Source organism: Xiphophorus maculatus, chromosome 4, assembly GCF_002775205.1.
Source record: "Xiphophorus maculatus strain JP 163 A chromosome 4, X_maculatus-5.0-male, whole genome shotgun sequence".
NCBI classification, from domain to species: Eukaryota; Metazoa; Chordata; class Actinopteri; order Cyprinodontiformes; family Poeciliidae; genus Xiphophorus; species Xiphophorus maculatus.
Genome location: NC_036446.1, coordinates 27,713,612 through 27,733,744, shown reverse-complemented (window position 1 = coordinate 27,733,744; position 20,133 = coordinate 27,713,612). Strand labels below are relative to the sequence as shown.

The 20,133-nt window shown below is 41.5% G+C and overlaps 2 protein-coding genes across 2 annotated transcripts in view; both read right to left on the bottom strand.

Annotated features, from left to right (window-relative positions):
• Nucleotides 1-393: 393 nt before the first annotated feature.
• On the bottom strand, nucleotides 394-3,799 carry LOC102220619 (tripartite motif-containing protein 35-like). The gene is made up of 5 exons (XM_023332700.1): nucleotides 3,392-3,799; nucleotides 3,082-3,177; nucleotides 2,676-2,906; nucleotides 691-713; nucleotides 394-611 (listed from the first exon to the last, which is right to left on the bottom strand). The coding sequence occupies exons 1-5, from the start codon at nucleotides 3,782-3,784 to the stop codon at nucleotides 473-475; spliced, it is 882 nt and encodes a 293-aa protein (XP_023188468.1). The 5' UTR covers nucleotides 3,785-3,799; the 3' UTR covers nucleotides 394-472.
• Nucleotides 3,800-3,985: 186 nt separating this feature from the next.
• The window catches only part of rapsn (receptor associated protein of the synapse), a 36,441-nt gene continuing 20,293 nt past the window's right edge, over nucleotides 3,986-20,133 (bottom strand). The window contains exons 3-9 of the mRNA XM_023332388.1: nucleotides 9,195-9,580; nucleotides 7,586-7,744; nucleotides 6,966-7,064; nucleotides 6,668-6,790; nucleotides 6,497-6,550; nucleotides 6,205-6,404; nucleotides 3,986-5,836 (exon numbers count right to left, since the gene is read on the bottom strand). Of these exons, the coding sequence (XP_023188156.1) occupies nucleotides 5,764-5,836; nucleotides 6,205-6,404; nucleotides 6,497-6,550; nucleotides 6,668-6,790; nucleotides 6,966-7,064; nucleotides 7,586-7,744; nucleotides 9,195-9,580 (1,094 nt within the window). The 3' untranslated portion in view covers nucleotides 3,986-5,763. The remainder of the gene's footprint in view (nucleotides 5,837-6,204; nucleotides 6,405-6,496; nucleotides 6,551-6,667; nucleotides 6,791-6,965; nucleotides 7,065-7,585; nucleotides 7,745-9,194; nucleotides 9,581-20,133) is intronic.

The window sequence follows — 20,133 nt, the reverse complement described above, 5'->3', positions numbered from 1 at the left end:
AGATGGATAATCTGTGAAAAAAAATCGAGCTCTTCTCCCAGCGCTAACTAGAAACAGCCAATCAGAGCCAGGAGGAGGGTCTTGGTGCTGTCAATCAGCTCCTCCCTTGCTCTCTGCTACCACACAGCTTCTCACTGTCAGCAGAGCCCATCCTGAATGCTAAGGCTAGTTAGCATGGCCACCGATGACAGTGGGTAAACGGCATTCCTGCAATGGTTTGTTGTTTCTCCACCATTCCCACATTTAGCAGTGTGTTTACGAGGTTGATTGACAGTGCTAAGACCCTCCTCCTGGTTCTGATTGGTTGATTTTGATTGGAGTGGTGCATTTCTTCAGATGCAATAGCAGCACTGGGAGGATGTGATCTCTTCTCAGGTTACATTTCTCATGTTAAACTGTCACAACATAATCACTGTTTAATGAATATATAAAAAACATTTTTTTTTAAAGGTTAATTGGTGGTTTTATTAACCTAATAGCAAATGTTCTTACCATATTTGACATTTTTCAACATCTTCTGGCAAACTGTAAACTTGAGTATTCCCAGATGCTTGGCAGAATTAATCAAAATTTCTCTCATGGTCTCAGGTTCCTGGAAGTTGCGATTGACGCTGAAATGTGAAAATCATACCAACATTGGTTTATAGAAACATTTATTACTGATTTTTGCAGATGAGAACTTGCACATACCTTTGCTTTGTTCGCTTGTATTCCTAAACATGAAGTAAAAAAAAAAAAACATGTTTAAGACACTTTTTTTTAGCAAAAAGATTGTATGCATTCCATATGCAGTCATTGGAAAAACATCCAGAGTAATCATGCAAACACTAATTAGACCTCTGCTGATAGGTATGCTACACAAGGCAGTCATGAGCAAATGCACAGGTAAAACGTTTTCTTAGTTAAGTATGTTCAATCTTAATGGTTTACTCTTTAACCATTTTATAGTCTGCATAAACTAAATTTTTCTTTTTTTTACAGCCCTGCACCATGAGCTTAAAGTTTTTGTTTACCCAAGCAGCATTTCTGACTTCCTCCTGTCAGCATCATAATGTCGCTGTATTTTGTACAACCCATATTTGGATGTGTATTATTACATATCAATTTTATTTTAGTTCTAAAACAGCACATCCTTTTGTAGAGAAAATGTCAAATTAGAGCCCACAAACTGTCGTGAGTTTTGCTGGGATTTCATGTGAAAGATCACTGCATAAGGAAAGGGTTCTCTTAATTGTTTTGCGAAAAGAAAATCTGAAAACTGAATCGTGCCCCTTTTAAATCTGATTTTCAAACATTTCCACATGGGCTGTTACAAGTTGAAAGTCACAAAATTCAAATTCCACCTAAAAACATTAAGCCATCTAAAAACAAATTATTGTGAATTGTCGATTTTCTGTTTTCTTGGTCTAGAATTTAATTTTGTTTGTTATCAGCAACAACCACTGAGCCACTGAGATATAAATAAAACGCTGTGCAAGTGGGACTGGCATTTTGAAAGCCCTTCAGCCACTTTTATTCCTCCTTTTGGCAACTTGAAAGCTGGATGAAATGTTTGAGCTCCAGCAGACATTTTTAAATCATCACATTTAGTTTAAATCATAGACTTGTTTTTGTTTTTGCTGTTCCTCATTGTCAAACTCGTAGCTGAAGGGTTTCTGTATCTTATGTTTTCTCCTACATATTATGTTGTTTCAAAGTTATGTGCCCAAAGGTCTGTATTATTATTATTATTTTTATTATTGTTGTTTTCATTTTCAGAAACAATAACCTGTTAGCCTGGAACAAGCTAAGTGTAATGAATGGTTGCATTCCTTTTGCTTTGAAGTTAACAGCGCTGATCCCATTAATGACCGGCTTTAAAAAGAAAGCGAAAAACTGTGGTTAATGACAGAGAAATACTTTGTGTTGAACCCCAAAATTTTCACGGTAAGAATATTTTAAGCTGTTTCTGAAAATCTCACTTTTATGCAATTTTTACAAGCACACATCTGCACCAAGTTCTAGTGTTGATCATCCAAATTTCTGCAATTCTCAGAGCTGTTCCAAAACACATTGTACTTGTTTTGTTCCTTTGTCTTGCCCCAATTACTGCCAATAAAGCCCACTCATGCCACAAAATCTTTTTTAAAAAATACACCAAAACTTGTAGTTGTAATGTGGCAAAATATGGAAAAACTTGAATGGGCAGGGATACGTTTACAAATCAATGTATGTTATGCATTTGGGTGCAGCCCATATTTAAAACTAAGAAGGTTCTGGTAGCTTCTACACATTTATGGCAATCATGACTCATTGAAAATTATAGATTTTATTTGTTCCCTTTGAGTGATCAGTAGTTTCCAAATTTTCCATTTGAAACATTTACAATATTCTCTTTAGCACCAAACTGCTGTGTGGAGTTCACAGAGAGACATAGCTAAAAAGATTTTACTCGATTATATGATGGTTCCATTCTACCATCAATTTAAATTATCCTCTTCTTGCTTTTTGTGTATATTTCAGAGGTTGATGTCATTTCCTGTGAGCTTCTATCCACTAGTTTAACTAATTTTATTTTAAATGTCTAAAATGCACATATTCTGAAAAGAGAACATGCAACTGTTGACTTAGAATTTTACTGAAATTAATCTTGGCTATTTTCTCAAAGAAATAAGTCCATAATCAGTAGAATGTACCTGTAGGAATGGCAAATCCTTTGCTCTGAGGATAATATCTACTTTGCTGATGGTGGAGTTGAGAGCCTGGATCTCCTTGTCTATGTCTTCAATCTTACTACACATGACCTGTATTTTTATTTGCTCTTCCTGTTTGAGAATTCTCAGTCTCATATCTTCTTCATCCTTGAGGAACTGGTGAAGCTGCAGAAATTCCCCCTTTATCGCCATCTCAATGTCATTACTTTGAGTCTGTAACATTGGAGAAGGCTGGTTATTCTGGTTAGTACTTGCCAAGGAGGGACTTTTCCATCCCTACAGGATATAACTCTTAAGTTATAAAAGATAACTTAAGAGCTCAACATTAGGATTAAAACAGTGGAATTGGTGAAATTATCCAAGAAAAAATAATCTCAAAGGCTTTTACCTTTATATAAGTTTTGATCTCCTCCCATTGGTGTTTTGTTTTACTCATTGTTCTTACTTTCTTTCTCAAGGACCCAATGATGTTAGACATTTCTGTCTAAAACGAGAACATTAAGAACACTTTCAAAATGCTTGACTCAATAGCTAAATTTCATTTTCATAGCAAACTAAGATACAATGTTGGTATAATTCTGGTCATTATGTTCTAATACTTTACACACACAGAAAAAAACCTCCCTATCCTCCATGCTTGTCTTTCTTATAATACTGTTATTTTACCATGTTTGATTCTTCCTTGTTTTTATTCATACCTTTTTCTGTTGAGCTGCTTCCTCCACTGGGCAGCACTTGTGCATTTTATGGTCCCTTGATATTTGGCAGACGAGACAGATGGGAACCTCATCATTGTCGCAAAAAACCTTCAGTTTCTCCTTATGAAGCGCACAAATCTCCTGAGCCATAGGCTTTTTGTTTTGAAACTGATCCACGACTAACTTCAGATCCTGGTTGACAGGAGGCATCCCAGAGGAAGACTCAGTGCCGCACACGGGACATTCTTGACACTTTTTCCACTCCCAGAAGTTGTGCAGGCAAAGTTTGCAAACGTTGTGTCCACATAGTAAAAGAACAGGGTAAGTATAAATGTTGGAGCACTGAGGACAGGATATCTCTTCCTCAGAGATAGATTTCCTCGTTGATATCATGATGGTGTCCACCTACAGAGTGACTAGATAAGAAAACTTCATTGTTTTTTCTACACTGACTGATTCCAGCAAATGCTGCCCAGCTGGTCGAGCAAGTTAAAAATCCCAGCATGTTCAAGGTTCCACGTGATTACATATTTAGGACTTCACTGTAAAGGTGTCTGTGTGGAGTGCAAAGAGCTTAAACAAAAAACACGCACATTCACTGTAACTGCCCTTTATTTTCAAAAATAAAACACTTCCATATGAGACACAGTAACATAGTTTGATCAGTATTCCAACTATGCCTTTGAATCTGTACCTCATTATGACTAGAAAATCCTAACAGAAACAGTTGTGGCTACTCCTGTTTCCAAGACTGGTGGCAAAAACAGAGGTAGTTTATATTGTTAAAGAAACTGGCAGGATGATCTCTATTTACTGGATCCAAGTGGTCACCTTGAATAAACTGCCTCAGCAGGTACACTCACAATGAATCATTGTTTTTTTTGTGTTTTGTTTCCAGAAAGGAAACACCTAACCAGCTGGCTTTCAAAGGTGAAGTCAACTTCCTGAAATCCTGACATACGTGTTTTTGTTGTGCAATAATTGTAATGTAGTTGGTGACAAAAAAAAATCCAATGATTTCTTCTTCGTCATACTGCAGTTTGTAAAACAAAGACAGCAGTTAATTACGGGGTTCCTACAAATTCCAAACGTAATTTCCCAGAAACAGAGGATGATTTAAGCAATGGAGCAGGAATAAAGTCTGTAAATATGCATAATTTTTCTATTTTTCTATGTTATTTGCTCCTGTTTGTCCAGATAGTGAAAATACTGAATTCAAATTTGACTCTTTTCCAGATTGCTTAGGAACCCTAGATTTTAAAGCTAAAGTTCTGAGTGTAAATAGCTGCACTGGCAGATTACCTTCAGTCTCAAATATTTGTAACCTGGCTGCAAATAAAGCACATTATTTAGCTAAATATGTTTTTCATCCTAGGCAAAACAATAAAGCTAAAAGTAAATCATTTACATGGAATATTGATAGTAAATCTCAAAGACTGTTAAGAAATACTCTAATAAACAGTAAAATAAATAAATAAATAAATAAATGGGTTCATAATCTCACATTGCTGCTTAGTTATTCATTTAGCTCATGTAAAAAGACCAGATTTGTTTATCTTTTTTACTTTATCCATCAAAAAAAGGCCAATCCATTCAATGCCTTTGTAAGTAAAATACAACCAGTGATATAAAAATACTAACAATGTATTAAACTGAAACTATACATCTTCCCCAAGAAACTGAGTGCCTACATGACTGATCAAAGGTCCAGTTTTTTTCCTCTATAAATAAAAGTAATAATAACATATTAATACAGCTGCATGAACCTGTTTGTAAAGACATATTAGTTTTTCAAAGGTTAAGAGATTTTAGTTAGTTTTACAAAAAAAATACATTAAATCAACCAAATGTTTGCCAGAAAATAACATGAGAACATTATGTACATGAAAAAAACAGTATTATTCAGGAGTGATTGTGCTTTTGTGAGAAAAACAATTCCTGCAGAACGACTGTGGTGAATTTTGACATATGCATTGATTTTAATTATCAAAGACTCATCTCATTATTTTTAAATGGTTCTTACACATACAACAGCCAGTGACGTTGGCAGTCCTTAGCCTGTTGCAACAGATGTAAAGTTCATCTGATTTTTCAGCTTATCTCACAATTTAACACAGTTAGTTATACAGTATCTCCTCTGATGGACCGAGTCTGAAGTCTCAATGAGACTGAGGCCCTAATCTGGGTTTGTGAGCCACAGACTCGGGGACGCTCTTGCGTTAGAGTAGCCGTCCCGTGTGCAGAGGACCAAACGTTTGTGCCTTTTTGAAATTCAGCACATCCTAAGGCTGCCTGCCGCCTTCACGTCAGTCCAGAGCCTTGAAGGCGTCATGCCGTGTCTGCAGAACCAACATGCAAACTGACGGTGGCAGTCACACAAATCCAGGCTTGATGGAGGATTTGAAACACTTTGGGCAACCCTTTGTCCCGTTTGTTTGCAGACACCTGGGGACAGGACAAAAAATAAAGACACTTTATTTTTACGTCTCTGCTAGACCAATACAAATCTGCACATCATTTTGAATTGTAAGGATAATCATACGGAGTTTTAAAAATGTTTAACAAATAAAAGCCTACAAGTAAGGCCTGGATTTTTATTAAAATCTGCAGCGTTGGCTGAGTTCTCTAGAAGTGCAAAGAAACATACCACGAAGGATACTTTGCAGCACTCTTTTCAGACTTTTATTTGTAAAAAAAAAAACAACAACAAAGTTTGAGGGGTGTAAACACATTAAAACACGCACCAAGTTCCTTGATTTTTTTTTGTGCTCATTACCTTAGTAGGAATGAATTGGGAGAGAGTAAACACCTACTTGAGATGGAAAATGTGGGAACAGGGTAACGCCTGCAGCTTTTGGTCCCTGTCCCCAATGGATTCCCCACACATGCCGCAGTAGAGCTCCAGCTCCTCCACACACTGCAGGAACTTCACCACCTGCTCTCGCAGCTCCTCCTGCTGCTTGTTGTTGCGGTAGATGCCCTCACGTAGGGAGTGAACCTTCAGGCTGCACAGCTTTGGTACAAGACAAACATCAACATGTAGACTGATAAAGGCTTTGTAGCTTATATTTAAATTTTTCTGATTTTTTCATAAGCTTCAGTTACCTTGTTTCCCATTCCGTCTGCAAGCTCCTGCGCTCTCTCCAAGGATTCAAGAGACTGAAGAAGAAAAAAAACACAGGAAATTTATCACAAAATTGTTGTTCCAGATACCAATTAAACAAATACACCGGTTTCACAAGCAGGGTACAGGTATATATATCTAACTGCACAAACCTTGTCATATTCTTTCTGCAGAAGCCAACATTTTGCAACACCCAGATAGACATGCGCTTGTCCAAGACGGTTTCCGATCTCGGTCATAATGCCCAGTGCAGACTCGTAACGAGGGAATGCTTTCTAAATGACATAAAAGAACAACAGCATGTATTTTATACACATTTCTCAAATAAATGAATGTGCTAGAATAAGAGTCAGAATAAAACATGATAAAAAAAATAAATGCAGATGAACCACATCAACTAGACTGGAAAGACAGGTTCACACTAACACAGAAGCAGTAATGTCGCCTCACATTAACATCATGCCTGCAGCGGTGGATGTCTGCAAAGTTCAGTAAGCACAGAGCTTGCAGGGGCCGGTCGCCATGCTGCAGAGCAATCTTCATGGATTCCTGTCAAAGCACAACACAAATGATGCTTAGAAAGGCTCTACATCTCCAGCTTAGGTTATGAACAGACACCTCTTGAATAGCTGAAGAAATTTCTTCAGTTATTTCTATTTTCAGTTTTTCATGTCAGTAAATGTTCAGTGGGTTAGGATGTGGGTGATCCGGTATCTGAAGTATCCCAGGTTGTGTAATCTGTTTGGTCAAATGTGATAAAACTGTAATGTCTCTTGTTGCTATACTTTTACACTCCAAAGCAATGACATCAAGTTATTTTTCACCCTCTGTACATAATTAGAACAGGGCGGGGCCTAAAGCCGCCCTTTTCATTAACACTTTAAACCAGCGACTCTGTGAGAATATTTTTGTAGAGGTCCGAGGCCTGAGGACGGCAGAGCAACTGGAGCTGGCACCTGTCAGCAGTAAGCACAACATATATAACAGAATCCTAGTGAGGAAACCTAAATTGGGAGATTCTTAAAGTCTGTGAGGAGATTAATATGGTGTGGTTTCCTTTAAATGGATACCTCGCAGCACCCCATGGCGTCGGGCAGACGCTCCAGCTTCCTGTAGGCCACAGACATGTGGAACTGGCTCATGGCACGATACTTGAGGCTCCAGCTTTTGCCGTAGTCGTTGACGAGTTCAGCTGCCTTGCAGGGGAAGAACAGGGCTTTCTCATAGTCCTGTCATCAGATATGCAGAATTACAGTTCTTCAGTTTCAAATAAATAGCGTAGTACACCACTTACGCACTAGTATTAGAGGCCTATTTGGCTTTGTCTGCCTTCTTTTGACAACACAACTCATGCCAGAGTGACCCAAGCTTCTTCCAGATGTATTTGAGCAAAAGAGTAACAATGCACTATCACTCTCCCTCCCCAACCTGTTTCTGCGCACAGCCAGTCAGCTTGCGGAAAGAAGGCAACTGTTCCCCTTTTACAAAACAAGCAAATTCATCAGTTCACAGGGTGGAAAGTAAAGCTCCTCCTATCACTTTTAGTAAATAAATATTATGAGCAGCATGTGTGTTGATCTTTCTAATGATCACTTTACCAATCCTAATAATTATCCACCTAGTGTAGACTTATAAGATTCTGTTAGTCTGTTAATGAACAAATAAATAATCTTAAAAAGACAGCTTTCATTTAATTTGCTTTTTACAATCTATCAATTGTGTTATTTCAGCTGCTATTGATGGAATGACTGTGGGTTTTCTGTTTACATGATCTATTATCATTATCTAAATCTTCTTGTACTTTTTTGCTTTAGTTTTTTGTGTAAGTAGGACAAGGCATGACATTTTTATTCGAAGTCATAGTTAGAAAATCTCACACCGGCCCATGCCTAGACCATGATTTAATTTTAGGCATTTGATATTGATCTGTTTTATCACAATATCACCAACAACTAAACTAAACCAAACTAATCATCTAAGGATTATTTAGGATGTTGACTTTGTGGTTCCTCTTATGTGTTAAATGGAACCGCATAAATTGATATGAAATGCTGCTCTTAGCTAATAAATACATATATACTAAGAAACGAGGTTCACCTTTTCAATTCAGCTGTTACAAATTAACTTTTAGATGATATTTTAATTAACTGCAACAGTGTTACCTAGACTAGAGAGATAGGTTCTGTTCTTGAAGTTTTGTGACCAGAAATATTCCTAAATTTCAGATTTTTTTTTCCTGATTATTATTTTATAGCAGTAGATCTTTATTCAGAGGTGTCAGACAAGAAATGTGCAGAAAAAAGAGAAAACATTTAACAAAGATCCTACAGTTGGGCTTCAAACAAATGTGTATTTCTTGAAAGCAAAGGAAAAGTGTTTGGTTTTTCTTGCAGTCAGCTGTTCATCAGTGCACAACAATCCGTTGGGGAGAGTGGAACAGTATTATTTTAACTTTATACAAGCAAAAAAGACTCTGGACACTCTGGCACTTTCAGTGGCATCAAAAAGACTAGGAAAATCATAATGAAAATTGTTTTGAGGCTATTGGTCCTCAGAATTTGTGGACTACATTCTTAAAATACATCTGGAATAAATAAAGCTGATTAACAACCAGGTTGAAATTAAACATTCTTCAGAGCTTTAGTATATTATTTTCATAAACAGCAGCATTCAAAACACCTTTAGCTGCACATAGATGTTTCCCAGACTGCAGCAGACTCTGCACTCCAGCATCTTGTCATCGTTGTTGTGTGCATAGCGCAGTGCCTTCTCGTAGCTCTCCAGGGCCTTCTGGAAGACGCTGAGGCCCAGGTAGGCGTTGCCCATGCTCAGACACACTTGACCATTGAGCTGCAGGCTTACAGTGGTGCCTTGCATGTTTAAGCAGGTCTGGCAGTAAGACACCGTCTTCTGGAAGTCGCACAGCTTCTCGTTGCTACGTGCCAAGTTCAGGTAGCCTTCAGTTAGGTAGTCTGGGTCCTCCATTTCCCGGGCTGTGTCAATCTGTTCGAGGGCATACTGCAGAGGAACGTGTTGGTAAAGAGAAACAGATAATATGGAAAAATCTCATTTGAAATGCGGAGCTTTAAGAACTGTGCTGTAATGTGGGAGTTTGGAAACTGAGGCTCAGAGGAGGAGCTGTGCCTCGAAGGCGGCAGCTGGTCACCCCCAAGTGTTTTGCACAGCTGAACTGTTCCCACGGGAGATTAAAGGATTTCTAAAACATGCATGAAAGAATCAAAGCAATACCCCTGTTATGTTTCTGATGAGAGGATAACATTATAGCATGATGCAAAGCTCTAAAAAGTACTATTTAAAGTACAAAATACTCCCTCTTTAATTCAGTCACATCGAAGCATTTATGAGTATAAACAGCCAATTTAAGGTTATGCCACAACATTTCAATCAAATCTATGTTCAAAGTATTTATTAGGCCTCTCCAAAACCTTCCTTTTATGTTTTTTTATTATTATTATTTAAACCAATGACAGAATACTGTAAGTTGCTGTTGTGCTTCAGATCATAGGAAAGGATTTGGGTTATGGATAGAGGTGTGTAACACAAGCACACTTGAGTTTAAAGTAACAACCTGAAGGCCAGACATTCTCCTTTAACAAGTCCTTGTAAAGACTAAAAGTTATGACTGTCATTTTTGACAAAACACCATTGTCTTTAACAAGCAATGCAATCCAAAATAATCCCACTACTACCACCTGTTTGACAATTATGTGTGTTTTTTTATATACTGTATATCAGATGTAATGGGACACACGCTTCCTAAATGTCCCCTTTTTGTTTCTGCAGTCCACAAAATATTTTCCCTAAAATCTTATTGAGAAAAATCTTTGCGTTAGGTTTGATCAGAAGTATTGCGAGGGAACGTAAAACTTTTGCGTTCCCTTGCAATAGTTCCCTTGAATACTGCAAGTCTTTCTTACGGGGCTGCCGTACTTTCTGCTTTAGTGCAAACTTATGTAAGGTCTTTCCATGAATGTTAATATCTCGTTGTGCACAATCTGACGTATGTCTTTCTCCTTGGTATAGAAATGCACCACAAACGTATATACAGAAACTTTCCGTATGTAGGAAAGAAATAAAATACATCCAAACTAGTTGGACTATTTTTGAGATATTATCACTGGGTAATGAGATAGTTAGGCCCGAGCAGCAAAGCGCTGCGAAGGCCTATTGTATCTGTACTGTTTATTATTATTAGGCCCGAGCAGCAAAGCGCTGCGAAGGCCTATTGTATCTGTACTGTTTATTAGGCCCGAGCAGCAAAGCGCTGCGAAGGCCTATTGTTTCTGTACTGTTTCTTATTAGGCCCGAGCAGCAAAGCGCTGCGAAGGCCTATTGTATCTGTACTGTTTATTATTAGGCCCGAGCAGCAAAGCGCTGCGAAGGCCTATTGTATCTGTACTGTTTCTTATTCTTCTTACGATTCTGCCCCCCTCTTCGTGCGCCTTTTTGGGGGCTTTATCATATTCAAAAACTCACCAAACTTGGCGGAAGCGACTAGGCGGTTTAAAAATTTTGAATTTTAAGGTCGCCGCAAAAATCGCAAAAAAAATTGCTCAACGGCAGCAACTAGCAATTTTCAACAGACCCATTGCTATTCACTTACTTCATCGTAGAGACTTGAAATTCGGTACAGTTGTAGAGCTCACTAAGACGCTCAGAATTTACAAGTAATGTCATAGTGCAACTATCACAGTAAGTCGGCCATTTTGTATTGAAGGTCCATTTTTTACCTCGATTTTGCCGTTTACAGCCTTCGTATTTGATCGAACTCCTCCTAGGGATTTCGATTGATCGGCTTCAAACTCGGTCAGTCTGATCATAAGGCATGTCTGATTTAAAGTTATCAAATTGGTGAGTTTTGGAGCATGTTGAAGGGAGGTTACCAGGGGTCAAAGTTCACCTACACGCCATGAAACAAAAACCTCTTATATTTCCTATACAAAAACACATAGAGGGACCAAACTTTCAGTGATTGATCGGCATCGGGTGTCCTATAATACCCTGCAGTGAAATTTTTTTTTTACGTAGGCCACGCCCCCTGAGAGCAGGAAGTGTAATGTTTTACTCTGAACGGTCGCTATCTTAGCCCTTTGACCTAATCAACATGAAACTGTGTCCAGAGACAGAAGACACGTTGGTGTGTTGTGGATTCCAACCCCGACCGGCTGCGATGAAGCAGGTGGGCGTGGCGGCGTTGCGAACGCCATCGAATTTCGTTTGGCTCTGAATTCCACAGTTTCGGGGTGAGCTGCTCCAAACTCACTAGGATGGATCCTTATCCATCCCCGAACAGGAATCCATAGCGATATTTGGTGGGCGTGGCCTAATTTTTCTATAGCGACCCCTAGAGTATTTTAAATGAACAGCCCCAAGCCATGCTTAAACCTAGAATTACGAAACTTGGTACACATGTGTATCTTGTCGGGACGTACAAAAAAGTCTCTTAGAGCCATGCTCTAAACCCAACAGGAAGTCGGCCATTTTAGATTGAAGTTCATTTGACCTCGATTTTGACGTTTACAGCCTTTGCATTTGATCGAACTCCTCCTAGGGTTTTCGATTGATCGGCTTCAAACTCGGTCAGTCTGATCATAAGGCATGTCTGATTTAAAGTTATCAAATTGGTGACTGTGTGAGCTTGCTGAAGGGGGGTTACCAGGGGTCAAATTTCACCTACTCGCCATGAAACACGAAACTCTTATATATCCTGCACAGAAACTCACAGAGATACCAAACTTTAAATTATTGATCATCATTAGGTGTCCAAAAATAACCTGTGGTCAAATGATGACATCACTTAGGCCACGCCCCCTGAGAACAGGAAGTGTCATGTTTTACTGTGAACGGTCGCTATCTTAGCCCTTTGACATAATCAATATTAAACTGTGTCCAGAGACAGAAGACATGTTGGTGTGTTGTGGATTCAAGCCCTGACCGGCTGCGATGAAGCAGCTGGCTGTGGCGGCGTGGCGAAGTGACCTGTAACGCCGATGCCATACGTTTGCTTCTAGATTCCACATGTTTCGACCGAGCTGCACCAAACTTGGCCTGACTCATCCTGGTGTGATGACTGACAATGCTATGTCATCATATTATGACGTCATCTAAGCCCCGCCCCCTCAGAATGAATTAGAGAGATCTTCTGTGTAATTACATAATAAACAGTCCATGTTCTTTGTTTGTAGGGCAATGCTGCCCTCTGCTGCCCACTGAAATAGTTTCATTATTTCAGTAATTCGACACCAGAGGGCAGCATTGCCCTATGGAATGACAGTTCAATGTTGAATTAAAGAGGAAAAAATTAAATAATTTGTAATTCTAACTCAAAAACTGACAGAGACACCAAACCTGCAGTTATTGATCATTATCTTGTGTCCAATAATATCCAATGGTTAAATGATGACATCACTTAGGCCCCGCCCCCTCGGAACAGGAAGTGCTATTTTTTTACTTGGAAAGCTCTGTTTATGGCTCTCTTGACCTAATCAAGATGATTCGGATGATAAACTCTGTCAATGCTCGCTGCTGGCTGAACCGTGTGGGCGTGGCCAAATGGCGAATATCAGTCCCTCGCCATATACATACGTTTGGCTCTTATTCAGGCATAGATCATCCGATTGGCGCCAAACTGGATATGTATGACCTTTGTTCACCTCTAAAGAGCCCAACGGGTTTGAGATGTAATTTGGCTCCACTGCGCCCCCTAAGTTAATACATGGGCTGTATCTCCTCGACGCATAGACCGATCTGCGCCAGATTTTTCGACAGTCGTCGGGGAGCGCCGCCGAACGCATTCACGCCTGTCGCCCGGTGGACGGGTGGGGAAAATGCGCGACAGATTCTGCGGCGGCTAGCGGGCGGCGATGCTGGAAACTGCGGCAGAGCTTCCGCGGTGGGGAGCGGGCTGCGACTCTGGAAAACGCGCGAGAGCTTCTGCGGTGGCCGGAACCCCCGCGGTGGCCAATAGGCCGGAGCGGCGCTTGCTGCGAGGGCCGCCCGAGGCTGCTTGCAGCTTTAATTAGGCCCGAGCAGCAAAGCGCTGCGAAGGCCTATTGTATCTGTACTGTTTATTATTATTATTATTATTCTTATTTTTCTGCCCCCCCAAAGAGGCGCCTTTTTGGAGGCTTTAGCATATTCAAAAACTCACCAAACTTGGCGGATGCATACGGGGAGTTTAAAAATTTCGTATTTTAAGGTCGCCGCAAAAATCGCAAACAAATTGGCTCAACGGCGCCACCTAGCAATTTTCAAAAGACCCATTGCTATTCACTTACTTCATCGTAGAGACTTGAAATTCGGTACAGTTGTAGAGCTCACTAACACGCTCAGAATTTACAAGTAATGTCATAGTGCAAGTATCACAGGAAGTCGGCCATTTTGTATTGAAGGTCCATTTTGGACCTCGAGTTTGACGTTTACAGCCTTCGTATTTGATCGAACTCCTCCTAGGGATTTCGATTGATCGGCTTCAAACTCGGTCAGTCTGATCATAAGGCATGTCTGATTTAAAGTTATCAAATTGGTGAGTTTTGGAGCATGTTGAAGGGGGGTTAGCAGGGGTCAAAGTTCACCTACACGCCATGAAACAAAAACCTCTTATATTTCCTATACAAAAACACATAGAGGGACCAAACTTTCAGTGATTGATCGACATCGGGTGTCCTAAAATACCCTGCAGTGAAATGTTTTTTTTATGTAGGCCACGCCCCCTGAGAGCAGGAAGTGTAATGTTTTACTGTGAACGGTCGCTATCTTAGCCCTTTGACCTAATCAACATGAAACTGTGTCCAGAGACAGAAGACATGTTGGTGTGTTGTGGATTCCAACCCCGACCGGCTGCGATGAAGCAGGTGGGCGTGGCGGCGTTGCGAACGCCATCGAATTTCGTTTGGCTCTGAATTCCACAGTTTCGGGGTGAGCTGCTCCAAACTCACTAGGATGGATCCTTATCCATCCCCGAACAGGAATCCATAGCGATATTTGGTGGGCGTGGCCTAATTTTTCTATAGCGACCCCTAGAGTATTTTAAATGAACAGCCCCAAGCCATGCTTAAACCTAGAATTACGAAACTTGGTACACATGTGTATCTTGTCGGGACGTACAAAAAAGTCTCTTAGAGCCATGCTCTAAACCCAACAGGAAGTCGGCCATTTTAGATTGAAGTTCATTTGACCTCAATTTTGACGTTTACAGCCTTCGCATTTGATCGAACTCCTCCTAGGGATTTCGATTGATCGACTTCAAACTCGGTCAGTCTGATCATAAGGCATGTTTAATTTAAAGTTATCAAATTGGTGAGTTTTGGAGCATGTTGAAGTGGGGTTAGCAAGGCTCAAAGATCCCCTGTGATTGACTGTGTAATATGTTACACAGTCAATTACAAAGGGGATTATTTTGTCATGTGTGGGGCAATGCTGCCCTCTGGTGTCGAATTACTGAAATAATTAAACTATTTCAGTAATTTCAGTAAATCGACACCAGAGGGCAGCATTGCCCTACGGAATGACAGTTCAATGTTGAATTAAAGAGGAAAAAATTAAATAATTTGTAATTCTAACACAAAAAATCACAGAGACACCAAAGTTTGAGATATTGATCATCCTCGGGTGTAGAATAATATCCAATGGTCAAATGATGACATCACGTAGGCCACGCCCTCTGACAACAGGAAGTCTCGTATTTTACTGTGAACGGTCGATAACTTCTGCACCAAACTTTGCACGAGTGACCCTGGTGGGATCCTTGACGACCCTATGTCATCATATTATGACGTCATCTAAGCCCCGCCCCCTCAGAACAGGAAGTGCCGTTTTTTTTCCTTGGAAAGCTCCGTTTATGGCTCTCTTGACCTAATCAAGATGATTCGGATGATAAACTCTGTCAATGCTCGCTGCTAGCTGAACCGTGTGGGCGTGGCCAAATGGCGAATATCAGTCCCTCGCCATATGCATACGTTTGGCTCTTATTCATGCATAGATCATCCGATTGGCGCCAAACTGGATATGTATGACCTTTGTTCACCTCTAAAGAGCCCGACGGGTTTGAGATGTAATTTGGCTCCACTGCGCCCCCTAAGTTAATACATGGGCCGTATCTCCTCGACGCATCGACCGATCTGCGCCAGATTTTTCGACAGTCGTCGGGCACCGCCGCCGAACGCATTCACGCGTGTCGCCCGGTGGACGGGCGGGGAAAATGCGCGACAGCTTCTGCGGCGGCTGGCGGGCGGCGGTGCTGGAAACTGCGGCGGAGCTTCCGCGGTGGGGAGCGGGCTGCGGCTCTGGAAACCGAGCGAGAGCTTCTGCGGTGGCCGGAACCCCCGCGGTGGCCAATAGGCCGGAGCGGCGCTTGCTGCGAGGGCCGCTCGAGGCTGCTTGCAGCTTTAATTAGGCCCGAGCAGCAAAGCGCTGCGAAGGCCTATTGTATCTGTACTGTTTCTTATTCTTCTTACGATTCTGCCCCCCTCTTCGTGCGCCTTTTTGGGGGCTTTATCATATTCAAAAACTCACCAAACTTGGCGGAAGCGACTAGGCGGTTTAAAAATTTTGAATTTTAAGGTCGCCGCAAAAATCGCAAAAAAAATTGCTCAACGGCAGCAACTAGCAATTTTCAACAGACCCATTGCTATTCACTTACTTCATCGTAGAGACTTGAAATTCGGTACAGTTGTAGAGCTCACTAAGACGCTCAGAATTTACAAGTAATGTCATAGTGCAACTATCACAGTAAGTCGGCCATTTTGTATTGAAGGTCCATTTTTTACCTCGATTTTGCCGTTTACAGCCTTCGTATTTGATCGAACTCCTCCTAGGGATTTCGATTGATCGGCTTCAAACTCGGTCAGTCTGATCATAAGGCATGTCTGATTTAAAGTTATCAAATTGGTGAGTTTTGGAGCATGTTGAAGGGAGGTTACCAGGGGTCAAAGTTCACCTACACGCCATGAAACAAAAACCTCTTATATTTCCTATACAAAAACACATAGAGGGACCAAACTTTCAGTGATTGATCGGCATCGGGTGTCCTATAATACCCTGCAGTGAAATTTTTTTTTTACGTAGGCCACGCCCCCTGAGAGCAGGAAGTGTAATGTTTTACTCTGAACGGTCGCTATCTTAGCCCTTTGACCTAATCAACATGAAACTGTGTCCAGAGACAGAAGACACGTTGGTGTGTTGTGGATTCCAACCCCGACCGGCTGCGATGAAGCAGGTGGGCGTGGCGGCGTTGCGAACGCCATCGAATTTCGTTTGGCTCTGAATTCCACAGTTTCGGGGTGAGCTGCTCCAAACTCACTAGGATGGATCCTTATCCATCCCCGAACAGGAATCCATAGCGATATTTGGTGGGCGTGGCCTAATTTTTCTATAGCGACCCCTAGAGTATTTTAAATGAACAGCCCCAAGCCATGCTTAAACCTAGAATTACGAAACTTGGTACACATGTGTATCTTGTCGGGACGTACAAAAAAGTCTCTTAGAGCCATGCTCTAAACCCAACAGGAAGTCGGCCATTTTAGATTGAAGTTCATTTGACCTCGATTTTGACGTTTACAGCCTTTGCATTTGATCGAACTCCTCCTAGGGTTTTCGATTGATCGGCTTCAAACTCGGTCAGTCTGATCATAAGGCATGTCTGATTTAAAGTTATCAAATTGGTGACTGTGTGAGCTTGCTGAAGGGGGGTTACCAGGGGTCAAATTTCACCTACTCGCCATGAAACACGAAACTCTTATATATCCTGCACAGAAACTCACAGAGATACCAAACTTTAAATTATTGATCATCATTAGGTGTCCAAAAATAACCTGTGGTCAAATGATGACATCACTTAGGCCACGCCCCCTGAGAACAGGAAGTGTCATGTTTTACTGTGAACGGTCGCTATCTTAGCCCTTTGACATAATCAATATTAAACTGTGTCCAGAGACAGAAGACATGTTGGTGTGTTGTGGATTCAAGCCCTGACCGGCTGCGATGAAGCAGCTGGCTGTGGCGGCGTGGCGAAGTGACCTGTAACGCCGATGCCATACGTTTGCTTCTAGATTCCACATGTTTCGACCGAGCTGCACCAAACTTGGCCTGACTCATCCTGGTGTGATGACTGACAATGCTATGTCATCATATTATGACGTCATCTAAGCCCCGCCCCCTCAGAATGAATTAGAGAGATCTTCTGTGTAATTACATAATAAACAGTCCATGTTCTTTGTTTGTAGGGCAATGCTGCCCTCTGCTGCCCACTGAAATAGTTTCATTATTTCAGTAATTCGACACCAGAGGGCAGCATTGCCCTATGGAATGACAGTTCAATGTTGAATTAAAGAGGAAAAAATTAAATAATTTGTAATTCTAACTCAAAAACTGACAGAGACACCAAACCTGCAGTTATTGATCATTATCTTGTGTCCAATAATATCCAATGGTTAAATGATGACATCACTTAGGCCCCGCCCCCTCGGAACAGGAAGTGCTATTTTTTTACTTGGAAAGCTCTGTTTATGGCTCTCTTGACCTAATCAAGATGATTCGGATGATAAACTCTGTCAATGCTCGCTGCTGGCTGAACCGTGTGGGCGTGGCCAAATGGCGAATATCAGTCCCTCGCCATATACATACGTTTGGCTCTTATTCAGGCATAGATCATCCGATTGGCGCCAAACTGGATATGTATGACCTTTGTTCACCTCTAAAGAGCCCAACGGGTTTGAGATGTAATTTGGCTCCACTGCGCCCCCTAAGTTAATACATGGGCTGTATCTCCTCGACGCATAGACCGATCTGCGCCAGATTTTTCGACAGTCGTCGGGGAGCGCCGCCGAACGCATTCACGCCTGTCGCCCGGTGGACGGGTGGGGAAAATGCGCGACAGATTCTGCGGCGGCTAGCGGGCGGCGATGCTGGAAACTGCGGCAGAGCTTCCGCGGTGGGGAGCGGGCTGCGACTCTGGAAAACGCGCGAGAGCTTCTGCGGTGGCCGGAACCCCCGCGGTGGCCAATAGGCCGGAGCGGCGCTTGCTGCGAGGGCCGCCCGAGGCTGCTTGCAGCTTTAATTAGGCCCGAGCAGCAAAGCGCTGCGAAGGCCTATTGTATCTGTACTGTTTATTATTATTATTATTATTCTTATTTTTCTGCCCCCCCAAAGAGGCGCCTTTTTGGAGGCTTTAGCATATTCAAAAACTCACCAAACTTGGCGGATGCATACGGGGAGTTTAAAAATTTCGTATTTTAAGGTCGCCGCAAAAATCGCAAACAAATTGGCTCAACGGCGCCACCTAGCAATTTTCAAAAGACCCATTGCTATTCACTTACTTCATCGTAGAGACTTGAAATTCGGTACAGTTGTAGAGCTCACTAACACGCTCAGAATTTACAAGTAATGTCATAGTGCAAGTATCACAGGAAGTCGGCCATTTTGTATTGAAGGTCCATTTTGGACCTCGAGTTTGACGTTTACAGCCTTCGTATTTGATCGAACTCCTCCTAGGGATTTCGATTGATCGGCTTCAAACTCGGTCAGTCTGATCATAAGGCATGTCTGATTTAAAGTTATCAAATTGGTGAGTTTTGGAGCATGTTGAAGGGGGGTTAGCAGGGGTCAAAGTTCACCTACACGCCATGAAACAAAAACCTCTTATATTTCCTATACAAAAACACATAGAGGGACCAAACTTTCAGTGATTGATCGACATCGGGTGTCCTAAAATACCCTGCAGTGAAATGTTTTTTTTATGTAGGCCACGCCCCCTGAGAGCAGGAAGTGTAATGTTTTACTGTGAACGGTCGCTATCTTAGCCCTTTGACCTAATCAACATGAAACTGTGTCCAGAGACAGAAGACATGTTGGTGTGTTGTGGATTCCAACCCCGACCGGCTGCGATGAAGCAGGTGGGCGTGGCGGCGTTGCGAACGCCATCGAATTTCGTTTGGCTCTGAATTCCACAGTTTCGGGGTGAGCTGCTCCAAACTCACTAGGATGGATCCTTATCCATCCCCGAACAGGAATCCATAGAGATATTTGGTGGGCGTGGCCTAATTTTTCTATAGCGACCCCTAGAGTATTTTAAATGAACAGCCCCAAGCCATGCTTAAACCTAGAATTACGAAACTTGGTACACATGTGTATCTTGTCGGGACGTACAAAAAAGTCTCTTAGAGCCATGCTCTAAACCCAACAGGAAGTCGGCCATTTTAGATTGAAGTTCATTTGACCTCAATTTTGACGTTTACAGCCTTCGCATTTGATCGAACTCCTCCTAGGGATTTCGATTGATCGACTTCAAACTCGGTCAGTCTGATCATAAGGCATGTTTAATTTAAAGTTATCAAATTGGTGAGTTTTGGAGCATGTTGAAGTGGGGTTAGCAAGGCTCAAAGATCCCCTGTGATTGACTGTGTAATATGTTACACAGTCAATTACAAAGGGGATTATTTTGTCATGTGTGGGGCAATGCTGCCCTCTGGTGTCGAATTACTGAAATAATTAAACTATTTCAGTAATTTCAGTAAATCGACACCAGAGGGCAGCATTGCCCTACGGAATGACAGTTCAATGTTGAATTAAAGAGGAAAAAATTAAATAATTTGTAATTCTA